This window comes from Orcinus orca, chromosome X (genome assembly GCF_937001465.1).
Source record: "Orcinus orca chromosome X, mOrcOrc1.1, whole genome shotgun sequence".
NCBI lineage: Eukaryota > Metazoa > Chordata > Mammalia > Artiodactyla > Delphinidae > Orcinus > Orcinus orca.
In genome coordinates this window covers 29,261,422-29,280,475 of record NC_064580.1, presented here as the reverse complement: position 1 = coordinate 29,280,475, position 19,054 = coordinate 29,261,422, and the positions used below count along the sequence as shown (strand labels likewise).

Here is a 19,054-nt window from a genome sequence, read left to right as displayed (position 1 = left end):
AAGATATACAGATTGCCAACAAACACATGAAAGGACGCTCAACATCACTAATCATTAGAGAAATGCAAATCAAAACTACAATGAGGTATCACCTCACACCAGTCAGAATGGCCATCATCAAAAAATCTAGAAACAATAAATGCTGGAGAGGGTATGGAGAAAAGGGAACACTCTTGCACTGTTGGTGGGAATGTAAATTGATACAGCCACTGTGGAGAACAATATGGAGGTTCCTTAAAAAACTAAAAATAGAACTACCAGACGACCCAGCAATCCCACTACTGGGCATATACCCTGAGAAATCCTTTTCTTTTTATAATTAGCTAATTAAGCAATCAGATATCAAATGTAGATGATGATATGGACCCCTACCTATTTGGGTACTTCTAAATTTATCTCAGGGATGTTTAGGGTGTCTCTTCCTAAGCCAAAATAATATGCTTAATCAAGGTCCCCCAAACTCCTAATATCCACTTAGGTCAAGTTCTTGATTTTGGTGTACATACATATATATATATATGTGTGTGTGTGTGTGTGTGTGTGTGTGTATGTGTGATATTGTGTGTACTTACAATTCAAAAAGTCCTTATTTAAGATGACTCAAGGTTTTCCATGAGACTATTCTATTTTAACTTCCTTTTCCACAAATCTGCCTAATTGTAGGAAAAAGAAACTACTACAATACCGATTTTAGATCCTATCCAGATATGTGTGCCCAATTAGAGACCAGCAAATTTTTTTAAAAAAACAACACTTTAGAAGTCTAAAGACTTTTAATATTTCTTTAAATATTTTTAGGTGTAAAGTGTTTGTGAGCCTTTACAAATAATGTCGTCAGCATTGATCTAACTTTATCATTATTTTTAAGGTAACACTATTGAGTTCTTTGATGTAAGGTGAATTTTATCAATATTATTTTATTTGGAACATTCCCATTAAAGAGTCATAGTTCGTAAGTAAGTATTCATCCTCATACTTAAATTAGATGTCGGCAAGTTTGTATAAACTATTATTTTTTTAGGATGGTGTTGAGCTAAATTATTTATATTTAAATGTTATTTTCTATTATTAAGATCCACAATTCACTGAAAACATATTTACCTATTTGGAAAATGATTTCTGATATAGGCTAAGATATTTTTAAATTCTAAATTCTGTGTCAATGTTATAAAATGTGCAGATTACTAAAGGTTTTTATTAACAACAATAGCACTAAAATGTTATTGCTGTCTATAGCTTACAGCATACATTCATCCTCATCAAAGTGCTGTGTAATGTAGGCAGTATTATCCTGGCTTTATTTATGAGACACCTGGATTAAAAGAGGTAAAGTGATATACCTAAGCCTTCATGGCTCCTAAATGGAACATATAAGGAGCCCATGGAAATTACTCATGAACTCTTTTATTCATTCATTCATTCATTCATTCATTTAAAAAATGTATTAAACACTTATCCTGTGCCAGGAACTTTGCTTAGTACTAGGAATTCAAAGGTGAATGAGGTGTATTCCTTTCTCTAAAAGGTCATAGTCTGCTGGGAAAGACAGCTCTGTAAATACATAGTTAGAACATGAAGTATTATGTTAATAGAGGTTTTTGCACAGTGAGGGGAGTTTGCCTGAGGAAGTAACTAATTTCAAGGGAGACAGGCCTCACAGAATAAAGTGACATTGCAAAGGTGTGGCATTCTAAGATATAGCAAAAGGCCCAGAGTAAAAGGGGGGGTGGATTGTTGTGGAAGTTTTTGAGATATTCGGTGTTTGAAAGTATAATATATACATTGTGGGCTATGTGAATGTCTGTGAACGTCCATGTTGGAACCAAAGAGGAAGAAGGGATGGCAGTGTAGACATAGGTTAGAGAGTGGTCAGAAACTGACTATAGGGAGAAATTAGTTAGGATATTGCGAGGAAAAAAGTTATTAGGGGATTTCAAGAAAGGCTATGGAAGTGGGGCTGGAGGGAAGAAGCCAAATTGAAGACTCATTTCTGGTTTAGAATTGATGAGATAGATATAGAGGCAAGCATGGTGAGAAAGAAAGGGAGGAGTAAAGAATGACCTCAAGATTTCGAGCTTGGAAATCCTTAACTAAAATTATAAGACTTAGAGGAGAAAATAAGGAATTGTAAACATGTCATGTTTGAGGTTCACATAGAATGTTCTGGTGAGGATAGTACAAAAAACAGCTAGATATAGAGCTCAGGTGAGGGCTAGAACCTGGGGCTATGTGGTAATCATTTTATAGATGATGGGTAGGAAAAGTACAGCCCGTGGGCCCAATCTGGCCCAACACCTGTTTTTGTAAATAGAGTTTTATTGGGATCTAGCCAAACCCATTTGCTTTTATTCAGTCAGTGGCTGATGTTGAGCTACAATGGCAAAGCTGAGTAGCTGTTACAAAGATTGCATGGCCAAAAAGGCCTAAAATATTTTTTTCAAGCACTTTATAGATACAGTTTGCTAACCCCTGCTGTAGATGTTACTTGAACCTTTAAGAGTGAATGAGATTGTATAGGGAAATGTCCAGAAAGGAAATCCAAACCCAAAAGCTTCACCTGTAATAACTAGGTGAACTAGGTTTTTTTGTTTTGTTTTGTTTTTTGAGGGAAAATATCCCTGTCTTCTTTAAATATGGCAAAAGAGACCCCTGTAATTGGAAAGGGGTCACATTAAGTGTTGATGTCTGTAAGTCTGTAATACAGTTCAAATAAGGTCTGTCTTTTCTGTTTGTTCATGTGGCAATAAATGGAAATTTATGAGATACAGGGGAAACAAAATGTGTAGAATTTAGCAGTGCAGAGAGGGAATAGAGGCCTGAGAATGAGTTCCTAAACTCCAGTATTATAACCACTGTGAGAAACAAAATCAAAGAACCACTCCAAACTGGTGAAGCCTGAGAATCAGACTCACAACCTAGAGAAGAATAAAGATGAAATAAGCTGGGTGTTACAAAATAAAATGTCAATCCAGAGCTATAAAAAGGCTAGCAATGGATATATTGAAAACAATAAAACTGAATGAGAAAGCTCACTTTAAAACACTGTATTTGTTTATTTGCCCAGCTCTATAAATATTTCAAATTATAAAAGTCTTAGTTACAATGAGAGAATAACTAGCAGAGTTGGGGGGTGTCTGAAGTGGGACAGAGGCCTATTTTTCACAGCACACACTTTTATTTTTCCACTGTACAGCATTATTTTGTTCTGTTTGTATGCCTTGCTTTAAAAATTAAAACAGAATGTCTTGCTGCGAAAAAAATATATATACATTCTATTTCACACTATACACAAAAATATAATACTGGAGGATTATAGATATGAATGGGAAAAAGCAAATTAATAAAACTTTTATAACAAAGTAAAGGCGTATTTGTAAATGAATATTGGGTAATGGAAGATTTCTTAAAGAGATGTATAAAGCACTAATCATAAAATAATAAACTGGACTATATTGTATGTTAATAACTTCTGTACATCAAAAGATGACATTGAGAGAGTGAAAATGAAAGTCACAGAGTGGGATAAAATATTTGGAACACACATATAAATAATATAATGTGTATATCCATAATCATGAAGAATTCCTGTAAATCTTTAAGAGCAGACTATCTGGTAGAAAATTGGGAGAAGTTCTTGAAATGTGAAAAGGGGCACAAAGAGGGCTTCTGGGCTGCTGACAATGTTTTCTATTTGATCTGGATGGTATTCATAGAATTATCACTTTGTAGTAAATAACAACTGTGTTTTATGTTTCACAATAACACCAAGACTTTTGTCATCTTCACAAAATAAGAAATACAAATGGCCAATAAACATGGAAAGATTTTGTCAGCCCCATTAGTAGTCAGGAACTTGCAAATTAAAACTAAAATAACATATCACTATATACCACCCAGAATAGTTGAAATTTAAAAGTCTGATAGTACCACATTATGGTGAGAATATGGAACAACTGGAATTCTCATACACTGCTACATGGACTATAAATTGTAAATTTATAAATTGTAAAAAGATTGTAAAAAAATTGTAACAAATTATAAATTGTAAAAAGAGTATAAACTTTCATTCAGTACTACAACTAGGGGTAAAAATGATTTGGCATTAATTGGTAATATTAGAGATGTGCATGCATGACTGATGGTCCATCAGTTTCACTCCTAGGTATATACTCTACAGAAATACTTGTGTACACATTCCAGGAGACAGGTACAGGAATGCCTATAGCAGCATCATAGTAGCCCCAAACTAGAAACAACCTAGATATTTATTAACAGTTTAAAAAGAAAATCACACTGTGGAACATTATACAGCAATGTATAAGCAAAAATATGGATTAATCTTTTTTTTTTTACATCTTCATTGGAGTATAATTGCTTTACAATGGTGTGTTAGTTTCTGCTTTATAACAAAGTGAATCAGTTATACATATACATATGTTCCCACATCTCTTCCCTCTTACGTCTCCCTCCTTCCCACCCTCCCTATCCCACCCCTCCAGGCGGTCACAGAGCACCGAGCTGATCTCCCTGTGCTATGCGGCTGCTTCCCACTAGCTATCTACCTTACGTTTGGTAGTGTATATATGTCCATGCCTCTCTCGCGCTCTGTCACAGCTTACCCTTCCCCCTCCCCATATCCTTAAGTCCATTCTCTAGTAGGTCTGTGTCTTTATTCCTGTCTTACCCCTAGGTTCTTCATGACATTTTTTTCTCTTAAATTCCATATATATGTGTTAGCATATATATTTGTCTTTCTCTTTCTGACTTACTTCACTCTGTATGACAGACTCTAGGTCTATCCACCTCATTACAAATAGCTCAATTTTGTTTCTTTTTATGGCTCAGTAATATTCCATTCTGTATATGTGCCACATCTTCTTTATCCAGTCATCCGATGATGGTTGTTTCCATCTCTGGGCTATTGTAAATAGAGCTGCAATGAACATTTTGGTACATGACTCTTTTTGAATTATGGTTTTCTCAGGGTATATGCCTAGTAGTGGGATTGCTGGGTCATATGGTAGTTCTATTTGTAGTTTTTTAAGGAACCTCCATACTGTTCTCCACAGTGGCTGTATCAATTTACATTCCCACCAACAGTGCAAGAGTGTTCCCTTTTCTCCAGACCCTCTCCAGCATTTATTGTTTCTAGATTTTTTGATGATGGCCATTCTGACTGGTGTGAGGTGATACCTCATTGTAGTTTTGATTTGCATTTCTCTAATGATCAGTGAAGTTGAGAATTCTTTCATGTCTTTGTTGGCAGTCTGTATATCTTCTTTGGAGAAATTTCTATTTAGGTCTTCTGCCCATTTTTGGATTGGGTTGTTTGTTTTTGTTTTGATATTGAGCCGCATGAACTGCTTGTATATTTTGGAGATTAATCCTTTGTCAGGTGCTTCATTTGCAAATATTTTCTCCCATTCTGAGGGCTGTCTTTTGGTCTTATTTATGGTTTCCCTTCCTGTGCAAAAGCTTTGAAGTTTCATTAGGTCCCATTTGTTTATTTTTGTTTTTATTTCCATTTCTCTGGGAGGTGGGTCAGAAAGGATCTTGCTGTGATTTATGTCACAGACTGTTGTGCCTATGTTTTCCTCTAAGAGTTTGATAGTTTCTGGCCTTACATGTAGGTCTTTAATCCATTTTGAGCTTATTTTTGTGTATGGTGTTAGGGAGTGATCTAATCTCATACTTTTATATGTACCTGTCCAGTTTTCCCAGCACCACTTATTGAAGAGGCTGTCCTTTCTCCACTGTACATTCCTGCCTCCTTTATCAAAGATAAGGTGACCATATGTGTGTGGGTTTATCTCTGGGCTTTCTATGCTGTTCCATTGATCTATATTTCTGTTTTTGTGACAGTACCATACTGTCTTGATTACTGTAGATTTGTAGTATAGTCTGAAGTCAGGGAGCCTGATTCCTCCAGCTCCATTTTTCGTTCTCAAGATTGCTTTAGCTATTCGGGGTATTTTGTGTTTCCATACAAATTGTGAAATTTTTTGTTCTAGTTTTCTGAAAAATGCCAGTGGTAGTTTGATAGGGATTGCATTGAATCTGTAGATTGCTTTGGGTAGTAGAATCATTTTCACAATGTTGATTCTTCCAATCCAAGAACGTGGTATATCTCTCCATCTGTTTGTATCATCTTTAATTTCTTTCATCAGTGTCTTATAATTTTCTGCATACAGGTCTTTTGTCTCCTTAGGTAGGTTTATTCCTAGATATTTTATTATTTTTGTTGCAGTGGTAAATGGGAGTGTTTTCTTGATTTCACTTTCAGATTTTTCATCATTAGTGTATAGGAATGCCAGAGATTTCTGTGCATTAATTTTGTATCCTGCTACTTTACCAAATTCATTGATTAGCTCTAGTAGTTTTCTGGTAGCATCTTTAGGATTCTCTGTGTATAGTATCATGTCATCTGCAAACAGTGACAGCTTTTCTTCTTCTTTTCTGATTTGGATTCCTTTTCTTCTCTGATTGCTGTGGCTAAAACTTCCAAAACTATGTTGACTAAGAGTGGTGAGAGTGGGCATCCTTGTCTTGTTCCTGATCTTAGTGTAAATGCTTTCAGTTTTTCACCATTGAGGATGGTGTTGGCTGTGGGTTTGTCATATATGGCCTTTATTATGTTGGGGAAAGTTCCCTCTATGCGTACTTTCTGGAGGGTTTTTATCATAAATGGGTGTTGAATTTTGTCGAAAGCTTTCTCTGCATCTATTGAGATGATCATATGGTTTTTCTCCTTCACTTTGTTAATATGGTTTATCACATTGATTGATTTGTGTATATTGAAGAATCCTTGCATTCCTGGAATAAACCCCACTTGATCATGGTGTATGATCCTTTTAATGTGCTGTTGGGTTGTTTGCTAGTATTTTTTTTTTTTTAACATCTTTATTGGGGTATAATTGCTTTACAATGGTGTGTTAGTTTCTGCTTTATAACAAAGTGAATCAGTCATACATAAACATATGTTCCCATATGTCTTCCCTGTTGCGTCTCCCTCCCTCCCACCCTCCCCATCCCACCCCTCCAGGCTGTCACAAAGCACCGAGCCAATATCCCCGTGCCATGCGGCTGCTTCCCACTAGCTATCTACCTTACTGCGTTTGTTAGTGTGTATATGCCCATGACTCTCTCTCGCCCTGTCACAGCTCACCCTTCCCCCTCCCCATAACCTCAAGTCCGTTCTCTAAGAGGTCTGCATCTTTATTCCTGCTTTACCCCTAGGTTCTTCATGACATTTTTTTCTTAAATTCCATATATATGTGTTAGCATACGGTATTTGTCTTTTTCTTTCTGACTTACTTCACTCTGTATGACAGACTCTAGGTCTATCCACCTCATTACAAATAGCTCAATTTCATTTCTTTTTATGGCTGAGTAATATTCCATTGTATATATGTGCCACATCTTCTTTATCCATTCATCCGATGACGGGCACTTAGGTTGTTTCCATGTTTGCTAGTATTTTGTTGAGGATTTTTGCATCTATGTTCATCAGTGATATTGGCCTGTAGTTTTCTTTCTTTGTGACATCCTTGTCTGGTTTTGGTATCAAGGTGATGGTGGCTTCGTAGAATGAGTTTGGGAGTGTTCCTCCCTCTGCTATATTTTGGTAGAGTTTGAGAAAGATAGGTGTTAGCTCTTCGCTAAATGTTTGATAGAATTCGCCTGTGAAGCCATCTGGTCCTGGGCTTTTGTTTGTTGGAAGATTTTTAATCACAGTTTCCATTTCAGTGCTTGTGATTGGTCTGTTCATATTTTCTATTTCTTCCTGATTCAGTCTTGGCAGGTTATGCATTTCTAAGAATTTTTCCATTTCTTCCAGGTTGTCCATTTTATTGGCATAGAGTTGCTTGTAGTAATCTCTCATGATCTTTTGTATTTCTGCAGTGTCAGTTGTTACTTCTCCTTTTTCATTTCTAATTCTATTGATTTGAGTCTTCTCCCTTTTTTTCTTGATGAGTCTGGCTAATGGTTTATCAATTTTGTTTATCTCCTCAAAGAACCAGCTTTTAGTTGTATTGATCTTTGCTATCGTTTCCTTCATTTCTTTTTCATTTATTTCTGATCTGATTTTTATAATTTCTTTCCTTCTGCTAACTTTGGGGTTTTTTTGTTCTTCTTTCTCTTATTGCTTTAGGTGCCAGGTTAGGTTGTTTATTCGAGATGTTTCCTGTTTCTTAAGGTAGGACTGCATTACTATAAACTTCCCTCTTAGAACTGCTTTTGCTACATCCCATAGATTTTGGGTCGTCGTGTCTCCATTGTCATTTGTTTCTAGATATTTTTTAATTTCCTCTTTGATTTCTTCCGTGATCATTTCGTTATTAAGTAGTGTATTGTTTAGCCTCCATGTGTTTGTATTTTCTACAGATCTTTTCCTGTAATTGATACTCTCATTAAGTTGTGGTCAGAAAAGATACTTGAAACAATTTCAGTTTTCTTAAATTTACCAAGGCTTGACCTGTGACCCAAGATATGATCTATCCTGGAGAATGTTCCATGAGCACTTGAGAAAAATGTGTATTCTGTTGTTTTTGGATGGAATGTCCTATAAATATCAAGTCCATCTTGTTTAATGTATCATTTAAAACTTGTGTTTCCTTATTTATTTTCATTTTGGATGATCTGTCCATTGGTGAAAGTGGGGTTTTAAAGTCCCCTACTATGAATGTGTTACTGTCGATTTCCCCTTTTATGGCTGTTAGTATTTACCTTATGTATTGAGGTGCTCCTATGTTGGGTGCATAAATATTTACAATTGTTATATCTTCTTCTTGGATCGATCCCTTGATCATTATGTACTGTCCTTCTTTCTCTCTTATAATAGTATTTATTTTAAAGTCTATATTGTCTGATATGAGAATTGGTACTCCAGCTTTCTTTTGGATTCCATTTGCATGAAATATCTTTTTCCATCCCCTTACTTTCAGTCCGTATGTGTCTCTAGGTCTGAAGTGGGTCTCTTGTAGACAGCAAATATATGAGTCTTGTTTTTGTATCCATTCAGCCAGTCTGTGTCTTTTGGTGGGAGCATTTAGTCCATTTACATTTAAGGTAATTATCGATATGTATGTTCCTATATCCATTTTCTTAATTGTTTTGGGTTCGTTATTGTAGGTCTTTTCCTTCTCTTGTTTTTCTTGCCTAGAGAAATTCCTTTAGCAGTTGTTGTAAAGCTAGTTTGGTGGTGCTGAACTCTCTCAGCTTTTGCTTGTCTGTAAAGATTTTGATTTCTCCATCAAATCTGAATGAGATCCTTGTTGGGTAGAGTAATCTTGGTTGCAGGTTATTCTCCTTCGTCACTTTAAATATGTCCTGCCATGCCTTTCTGGCTTGCAGAGTTTCTGCTGAAAGATCAGCTGTTAACCTTATGGGAATTCCCTTGTGTGTTATTTGTTGTTTTTCCGTTGCTGTTTTTAATATGTTTTCTTTGTATTTAATTTTTGACAGTTTGATTAATATGTGTCTTGGCATGTTTCTCCTTGGATTTATCCTGTATGGGACTGTCTGTGCTTCCTGGACTTGATTAAGTATTTCCTTTCCCATATTAGGGAAGTTTTCAACTATAATCTCTTCAAATATTTTCTCAGTCCCTTTCTTTTTCTCTTCTTCTTCTGGAACCCCTATAATTCGAATGTTGGTGCGTTTAATGTTGTCCCAGAGGTCTCTGAGACTGTCCTCAGTTCTTTTCATTCTTTTTTCTTTATTCTGCTCTGCAGTAGTTATTTCCACTATTTTATCTTCCAGGTCACTTATCCGTTCTTCTGCCTCAGTTATTCTGCTATTGATCCCATCTAGAGTATTTTTAATTTCATTTATTGTGTTGTTCATCGTTGTTTGTTTCATCTTTACTTCTTCCAGGTCCTTGTTAAACGTTTCTTGTATATTCTCCATTCTATTTCCAAGATTTTGGATCATCTTTACTATCATTATTCTGAATTCTTTTTCAGGTAGACTGCCCATTTCCTCTTCATTTGTTAGGTCTGGTGGGTTTTTATCTTGCTCCTTCATCTGCTGTGTGTTTTTCTGTCTTCTCATTTTGCTTATCTAACTGTGTTTGGGGTCTCCTTTTTGAAGGCTGCAGGTTCGTAGTTCCCATTGTTTTTGGTGTCTGTCCCCAGTGGCTAAGGCTGGTTCAGTGGGTTGTGTAGGCTTCCTGGTGGAGGGGACAAGTGCCTGTGTTTTGGTGGATGAGGCTGGATTTTGTCTTTCTGGTGGGCAGGTCCATGTCTTGTGGTGTGTTTTGGGGTGTCTGTGGCCTTATTATGATTTTAGGCAGCCTCTCTGCTGATGGGTGGGTTGTGTTCCTGTCTTACTAGTTGTTTGGCATAGGATGTCCAGCACTGTAGCTTGCTGGTCGTTGAGTGAAGCTGGGTGCTGGTGTTGCGATGGAGATCTCTGGGAGATTTTCGCCCTTTGATATTATGTGGAGCTGGGAGGTCTCTTGTGGACCAGTGTCCTGAAGTTGGCTCTCCCACCTCAGAGGCACAGCACTGACTCCTGACTGCAGCACCAAGAGCCTTTCATCCACAGGGCTCAGAAGAAAAGGGAGAAAAAGTAGAAAGAAAGAATTAGTAGGAGTAGAAAGAAAGAAAGAAAGGAGGGAGGGAGGGAGTGAGGAAGGAAGGAAGGGGGGAGGGAAGGAAGGAAAAAAAGAAATAAAGAAGATAAAGTAAAATAAAGTAAGATTAAATATAATAAAGTTATTAAAATAAAAAAATAATTATTAAGAAAAAAAAACGGACGGATAGAACCGTAGGACAAATGGTGGAAGCAAAGCTATATAGACATAATCTCACACAGAAGCATACACATACACACTCACAAAAAGAGGAAAAGGGGAAAAAATCATAATTCTTGCTCTCAAAGTCCACCTCCTCAATTTGGGATGATTTGTTGTCTAAAGGAGGGAAGGAAGGAAGGAAAGAAAGAAGATAAAGTAAAATAAAATAAAGTTATTAAAATAAAAAATAATTATTAAGAAAAATTTTTTTTAAAAAATGAAGGATAGAACCCTAGGACAAATGGTGGAAGCAAAGCTATATAGACATAATCTCACACAGAAGCGTACACATACACACTCACAAAAAGAGGAAAAGGGGAAAAAAATCATAAATCTTGCTGTCAAATTCCACCTCCTCAATTTGCGATGATTCGTTGTCTATTCATGTATTCCACAGATGCAGGGTACATCAAGTTGATTGTGGAGCTTTAATCCGCTGCTTCTGAGGCTGCTGGGAGAGATTTCCCTTTATCTTCTTTGTTCTCACAGCTCCCAGGGGCTCAGCTTTGGATTTGGCCCCGCCTCTGTGTGTAGGTCCCTGGAGGGCGTCTGTTCTTCGCTCAGACAGGACGGGGTTAAAGGAGCAGATGATTCGGGGGCTCTGGCTCACTCAGGCCGGGGGAAGGGAGGGGCACGGCGTGAGGGGCGAGCCTGCGGCGGCAGAGGCCGGCGTGACGTTGCACCAGCCTGAGGCGCGCCGCCGGAAGCGGGGTGTGGATTGTAACCTGTGCTTACACACCGGCTTCTTGGTGGCAGCAGCAGCAGCCTTAGCGTCTCATGCCCGTCTCTGGGGTCTGCGCTTTTAGCCGCGGCTCGCCCCCCTCTCTGGAGCTCCTTTAAGCAGCGCTCTTAATCCCCTTTCCTCACGCACCAGGAAACCAAGAGGGAAGAAAAAGTCTCTTGCCTCTTCGGAAGGTCCAGACTTTTACCCGGACTCCCTCCCGGCTAGCCGTGGCGCACTAACCCCCTGCAGGCTGTGTTCACGCTGCCAACCCCAGCCCTCTCCTGGCGCTCTGAAGGAAGCCGGAGCCTCAACTCCCAGCCCCGCCCACCCCGGGGGGTGAGCAGACAAGCTTCTCGGGCTGGTGAGTGCCGGTCGGCCCTGATCCTCTGTGCGGGAATCTCTCAGCTTTGCCCTCCGCACCCCTGTTGCTCTGCTCTCCTCCGCGGCTCCAAAGCTTTCCCCCTGCGCCACCCGCAGTCTCCGCCTGCGAAGGGGCTTCCTAGTGTGTGGAAAGCTTTCCTCCTTCACAGCTCCCTCCCACTGGTGCGGGTCCCGTCCCTATCGTTTTGTCTCTGTTTATTCTTTTGCCCTACCCAGGTACGTGGGGGTGTTTCTTGCCTTTTGGGAGGTCTGAGGTCTTCTGCCAGCGTTCAGTAGGTGTTCTGTAGGAGTTGTTCCACGTGTAGATGTATTTCTGGTGTATCTGTGGGGAGGAAGATGATCTCCGCGTCTTACTCTTCCGCCATCTTCCCCTGGATTAATCTTAAATGTATAGTATTGAGCAAATGAACCATCTTACCAAAAAATACATATTATATGGTTCCATATATAAGAAGTTCAAAAACATACAACAGCCAAACTCTACTATTAGAAATGCGTATTTAAATTACAAACTTCTAAGGAAATGATTACCACGAAAGGATGGAGGTTATATTGTGGGAGAAAGAGGGGATAATGATTGGGAGGGGGTTCAAGAGGGATTTCTGACTGCTGGAGATTTTTAAAAAATTTTTTGTCTTGGGTTATGGTAACATGGTATTGTATAGATTCTTCTGTTTATCAGTTATATTTCACAATAAGAGGTGTTTAAAAAACAAATATATATATAGGGTGGTTAGAGCCAGGCATGGTCAACCATGGATTCTATGCTGGAGTAGTGATTCAGCTTCTGTAAACAAGCTAATTCCATCATGTATTTAATTAATTTCAATCCTGAAAATGAACTTGTTTCTTATACATCTGATTCCCCACCAGAGAGACAATGACATGGCTTGGATTCTATACTGGTGGTTTGAGTTGCATTTGAAAACCTAAGCAAATATAGACAGAATAATAATAACAAAAACTACTACTCATATTTGTTGAACCCTACCAATTACTGTTTTAAGAAATTTAAATACATTCATATATGTAACCCTCAAAATTAGCCTTAGGAGGGAGGTACTACTTTTATAATAACTTTCCAGAGAGGTCACTTACTTGCCCAAGGCCACAAAGTAGATGGTGGAGCCATGATTCCACCCTAGGCAGTCTGACCACTGTGCTCTACCTGTGTGAGGAGGCAAGGTCATGGGTTCGGGTGTAAGCCTGTGTCCAGTGAGTGGTTGCAGTGAGACAGCCAACTGGAATGGAGTCTAATTATACATGCATGGATCTAGGCTCAGTATATAAATTAGGCATGAGAGAACTGACTTTTGTCTAGAAATGTTAGGAGTAAGATTTAAAAGGGGTATGAGAGGGGTGAGGAAAGTTGAAGCCATGGAAGAGTTCCCCAGAGTGAGCCACGTTCTGTAGGAAACATTTCAGTACTGCTAGTATACTTAGGTTTTATTAAATAATTTGATTACTGGGGAAACAGGGATCGGGGAGTGCGGGTGTGGGTAGGTGAGTTAGGTACTATGATTTGAGGCAAATGACTAATTTAAGTTTTATTTATCAGCTGCTATAGTTTGGACCATGAGACTTTCGCCAAGAGCCCTCCCACTCACCTAATCAAAGATGAAATAGGTAGAAGGAAATACTCAGCAGCCCAGTGCTGAGTTTGCAGACCTTAAGTATAAAGCCACAATGGATATGTCAGAAGGCTACTAGGGTGTTATTTATTTAAATATATTTCATGGAATTGAGCATCTCCTTAATGGCCTGAAAGTGTTAAAGTATGTCCCAAAGTACCTAAATTATTCCCTAAATGTAATTTATGCTCGAGAATAATCTGACTAACTTGATTTAGAACAGCAGGAAATAAGTTATGCTGCACATAAATGAAGCAGCAGTGTAATTTTAAATACTGCTTGCATAGTGAATGAGGATTTTAATATTTGCAAAATTTTAAAATCACTTGATTTATTATCCATATGTTTATACTGACATTTTTTTGTTTTTTTATTTATTTGGGTCTATATTTCCTCTTACTGCCAGGAAAAAAAGCAGCAACTTTTTTTTTCCCCTTGTAATAATACAGAGGGTAAAACTAATATTTCTTTCCCTGAATGCTATTTTTAACATCTCTATGTGTTTCTGGTTGTTGCTGCCTTTTTCCTCAGTCATGGACCATCCAGTTAATGGAATGAGAGGAATTTAGGGAGCATAGTGAGTGATTAGAGACTAAATTTATAAATGTAACATTGCAAAACTAGCAAAATTTATATCTATTCATTTGGAATGTTACTTGGTGGGAAAGAGTTTAAGTTTATAAGTAGTCATGATAAAAAATGAAACTTTACATAGTAAATTCAAGAATAGATTTAGATTTGGCTGTTAACAATGTATATTAAAATGCTGGAAAGTATATTTAAGATTTTTATGTGATGCTTAAAATGGAATTTAAAATATTATTACTCACATTAAATGTCATCACATGTAAAGTTCATGCTTTTATTTAATATTTTGTTTGAATAGAGTTACTTATTTTAACACTAATTTTAATAATAAAATTAAATCAGCTTTACAGTTTTCGAAGTTTTAGCAGTTGCAGACTCTAGTGAATATTCTATATTTAGATGTTTATAAAGTGACAGTATAAGTAGTTCAGATCAAGTCTTTAAGTATGAAAAGGTTCAGATTGCAGGAGCTGGGGAAAAGGGAGCAAAGGGAAGGAGGACATTTCAGGAATATTGGACTAATGTACAAAGTCACGAAATCCTGAGACAGTAGCAGGGCATGGGGGGACTGCAGAGAGTCCTTTCTGGCTGGTAACTCCATCCTGTCTCATTTTTGTGGGCCTGGAACACAGATGTAAGTAGAGAAGCCTGAGCTCTCAGACTGTTTCCCTTCTCTTCCTATCTCCAACTTGGTCTTGAAGAACTAAGGGGTACCATGATCAGTTGTATGGGCTCTGATGGTTTTCTTCTCCTGGAGAATTTAGAGGATAGATAAACTGTGAAGAAGAAGAGGGATTGGATGGGAGGAAGCTTTGTGGAATCTGGTGGAAGATGGTAATTGCCAGCGCAGTGAGTGGTGGAGGGACACATCTGCAGCAGACTGGAATGAAGAGTATTTATAGCACAGATGTTGGAGAAACAGTCACCTCCCAGTAGCTAAAAGGGTTGGCAAGAGGGTAAATCTGGTGATTGGGTTGGGAAAAAAGAAAAGTAAGAAGGGGACTGAAGACTGCTACAAAGGTGGGATGGTAAATTATGACCAAATGACAACTCCTCTGTGGTCTGGTTAGCCTCTGCCTGTTTCCCAAACTATGGTGTCAGGAGGATAGTTGGAGATGTTAGTTGTTTGTGTGTGAGACTGCCTTTTAAAAAGTATTATGCTTAGTGAAATAAGTCAGACAGAGAAAGATGTTATCTATGTTATCACTCTGTTATCTCTTATATGTGGAATCTAAAAAAAATAAAAGAATGTATATAATGAAACAGAAAGAGAATCACAGATTCAGAGAATAAACTAGTGGTTACCAGTGGGGAAAGGAAAAGGGAGGGGCAAAATAAGAGTATGGGATTAAGTGACACTACTATGTATAAAATAAATAAGCAACAAGGATATATTGTACAGTACAGGGAATATGGCCATTATTTAAAATACAGCCGTAACTTTGAATGGAGTATAGTCTACAAAAATATTGAATCACTGGGTTGTACACCTGAAACTAATATAATATTGTAAATCAACTATAGTTCAATTTAAAATAAATAAAGTTTAATAACTATTTTTCTGAATATTCAAAGTATGAAATGCACATTGCAGAAAAACTTGACAACATAAAAATACATATAATGAAAACGAAAATCAACTACAGTCTCACTAAGATGGAACAATGCCAACTATGATTCATTGTGTTTTAGATTCTCATTTAACAACTCTTTGACTCCAGTGATTCAAGTGCCTGTAAGACATATAAAATGTACAATTTTTTTTTAAAGGGAATAAATTCTTATGATGTATTCTTAAGTCATGTTTTGTGTATTAGCACTGAAAACATATGAAAACAAAATTATTATTAAATATGCAAACTTTTCCAAAATAATTTTGTGGCTCATGGATATATCATATTTGATCAACTCTAGAATGCCATTATTTATTAAAGGTAGAATTCTTTGTTATAAGCTAGATATAGAGACTGCCTCTTTTGGCTATCATTGGCTGCCTTTTTTATGCTACCAAAATACTGTCTGTTTTAGATATTTTAAGGTGAAAATACAGTTAATCATTAAATGCAATATCTGATAGAATGCAATGTACATGTAGATATATAATTAAATATTGGAAGAAAATAAAGAAGAAAAATAGGAAAAAGAGGCCTACAACGATCATGTTGAATTGTTTAACTTGGTGAAAATTCATCTTGAAAACAGGAAATCCCAGCAAATTTAATGTAAGGTGGTAAAAGACACCACTGAAACCAGAGAGATCTGAGTTAGAATTCCCTCTCTTCCATTTAATATCTGTTTATCTTTTGGTAACTTACTCAGCATCTCAGTTTTCTCCAGTGGGAAATGGAAGTAATAATTGTTACGTTGCAGGGTGTTTTGTAGGAGTCAGTGGAATGGGATACGTGAAAGCACAGAGCCCAGGGCCTGGTTCATAGTAAATGTTTAATAAATGTGAATTCCATTCCTTTCCCAGTAAAACAGTAGGGAATTGTGGGATTATTTGGGTTCTAAAATTATTTAAAGTTCCTAAATGGAGGTAGAGATCTGAGAAGATCCTCAAGATATTCAAATCTATAATGCATTGCATCTTAAGAGTAGAACTCAGAGAAGTTTGACAGACTACTGTATTGTGAGGCAGCTCTACAGCCAGGAATCTTCAGGATGGCTTTTTTTTCATGCTGGCAAATGCCTGTTTGGATGGGCATTGGGAGACCCAGTAGATCATGAACCCCATAAAACTTTAAAACTTAACAGTATACAGTATTTTTCACCTTTACCGTACATTAGAATCATCTGGGTGCTTTTAAAAATACCAGTGTAAGGATCCCACCTCCAAAGATACTGATTTAATTGGTCTAGATTGGGGACCCAAAATCAGCGTTTTACTGCTGTTTTTTTTTAAATGCCACAAGTGATTGTTATGTGCAACTGTCTTAGGGTAAACATAAAGCCTTGACTCATATAGTGTCTGCCTCAGTCTCTTCTGCAACCAGAACGTGACCAAATGCTTCCTTCTTAATATTCTTTTCATATGAGATGTTAACATATTACCTTGCACTAAATTCCTTCAGCATTTCAATTTAAAATGTTAGTGGATACAATGAAACTGGAAGGATAAAGGAAGACAACACTCATCATCTGTTTTATACTACTATATCAGTTAGTTTGTAGATTTTTTACATGTAAGCCTATGTATAAGTTACATCTATCATCCTGAATGCTTGAGGATCTTAATGAATAGATGCTTTTAGGTCAAGATATGAGTGAAATTGATAGAGTTTAATGAGATAATTTTATTTTGATCCAAAAAATATTTTGACTTTTAGTATCTAGCTTCAAAATACTTAATTTATTAGATGTTAATGTATTTTTTTAATTCCTGAAATTTTATTAAAAATTAAATATTCTCATAGGGAAGAAAACACTAATACTCCATGATAGTTGTTTCCATCTTTGTTTCAATCACAAAACGTATTCATCAATTTTAAAGGGAAAATTACAACCTTTTATTTTAATTCATCCTGTATTCTATACTAATTGTTTATGTTAATTGAATTTGAAATATACAAATGTGAGAAGCTATCAAAATAATATCCTTGTTAATGTAATAAAATATATGCTAGGTCCATATAATCCATTTATTTTTCTTGATCCATATTTTAAAATTCTAGGCAATTTGACAGATCTGTTGAAAAATGGCGGCGATTTCATTATGATATGAAGATATTTAATCAATGGCTAACAGAAGCTGAACACTTTCTCAAAAAGACACAAGTTCCTGAGAGTTGGAAACATGCCAAATACAAATGGTATCTTAAGGTAAGTTTTTGAGATCTCTTTTTTTCAAATTGTTTTTATCTTCACCACAACGTCACGACTACTTAACTTCTTTAAGTTCAGGTTGTGAAGGATGATGGAAATTTATAATTTTTGACTTTTGTTGTCAGCACTGCACCTACTAGAACTTGTCGTGATGATCATTTTGGAAGACTATGCAGTGGACGTTTTGTGTCAGGATAGGAGTCTAGACGTAACTGGTTTACCTGATGAACTGCAAAGTGTAATTGAATCTTTGATACAGGGAAGCATCTTACAGCAGGGTGTCCTGTGGCTTTGGGGCAGTGTGTGTTTTTGCCTTATGTTGGATTTTGTCCAGGAGGAGAACTTGTGGTATACTTAGCAATCATGTAGTTGCTAGAAATATCCATCATGATGAAATTACAGTTCTGTTTCCCTAAAGACAATTTGTGGTGATGTAGCAATATTTCTATATATTCTATTGACAAAATGCCTTCTGAGATAGTCCAGAGGCCAAAACAATGCAGAGTTTATTGGCAGTACTTATTGACTGTTTTATGGTTTTTGTTAATGGAAATGCAACATATGGATTATAACCAGCGTACAGTTTAATTTCAACTTGCTGTATCTTTTGATTATGCAGATAAAGTGGATTGTAGAGGTTATAATTTATGTTATAAAGTATATGGCTTAGGTATAAGAAATATTGTGTTTATTACACCAAATCTTAAGTATTTTTGCAACATTTTTTAGTTAAAGTTGTTCAGGTAGCAATTTTCAGTCAAGTAGATTTGAACTATGGCCAGTTTTTGAATGCCAGAAAACACTGATTAAGACAGATGAAAGCAAAGAAAAGGGTAATGTATTAAATAGTCCAGACATTTCAAAATGCTGGATTCACAAAAGCAATATCATTTTCAACCTTACAGTTCTCCATTCTCAAATATTTTTTGCATAGCAAATAGGCCTATTGATATTAAGAAAGTTAGCATTTAAACACCTATGTGTGTGTAAGCTGTGTAAACATAGAAAATGAATAATTTTGAAATCTTGTGTAATTATGTGTATATCAAATTTTTATACACATCAGCATCGGCATTGCAGGTACAGGAAATTTGTGGATTTCCAATCTGC

The 19,054-nt window shown here is 36.8% G+C and overlaps 1 protein-coding gene across 1 annotated transcript in view; it reads left to right on the top strand.

The window, feature by feature from the left end:
* The window catches only part of DMD (dystrophin), a 2,251,544-nt gene that overhangs the window by 1,095,381 nt on the left and 1,137,109 nt on the right, over positions 1-19,054 (top strand). Inside the window, exon 44 of the mRNA XM_049704774.1 lies at positions 17,794-17,941. Coding sequence (XP_049560731.1) covers positions 17,794-17,941 — 148 coding nt within the window. The remainder of the gene's footprint in view (positions 1-17,793; positions 17,942-19,054) is intronic.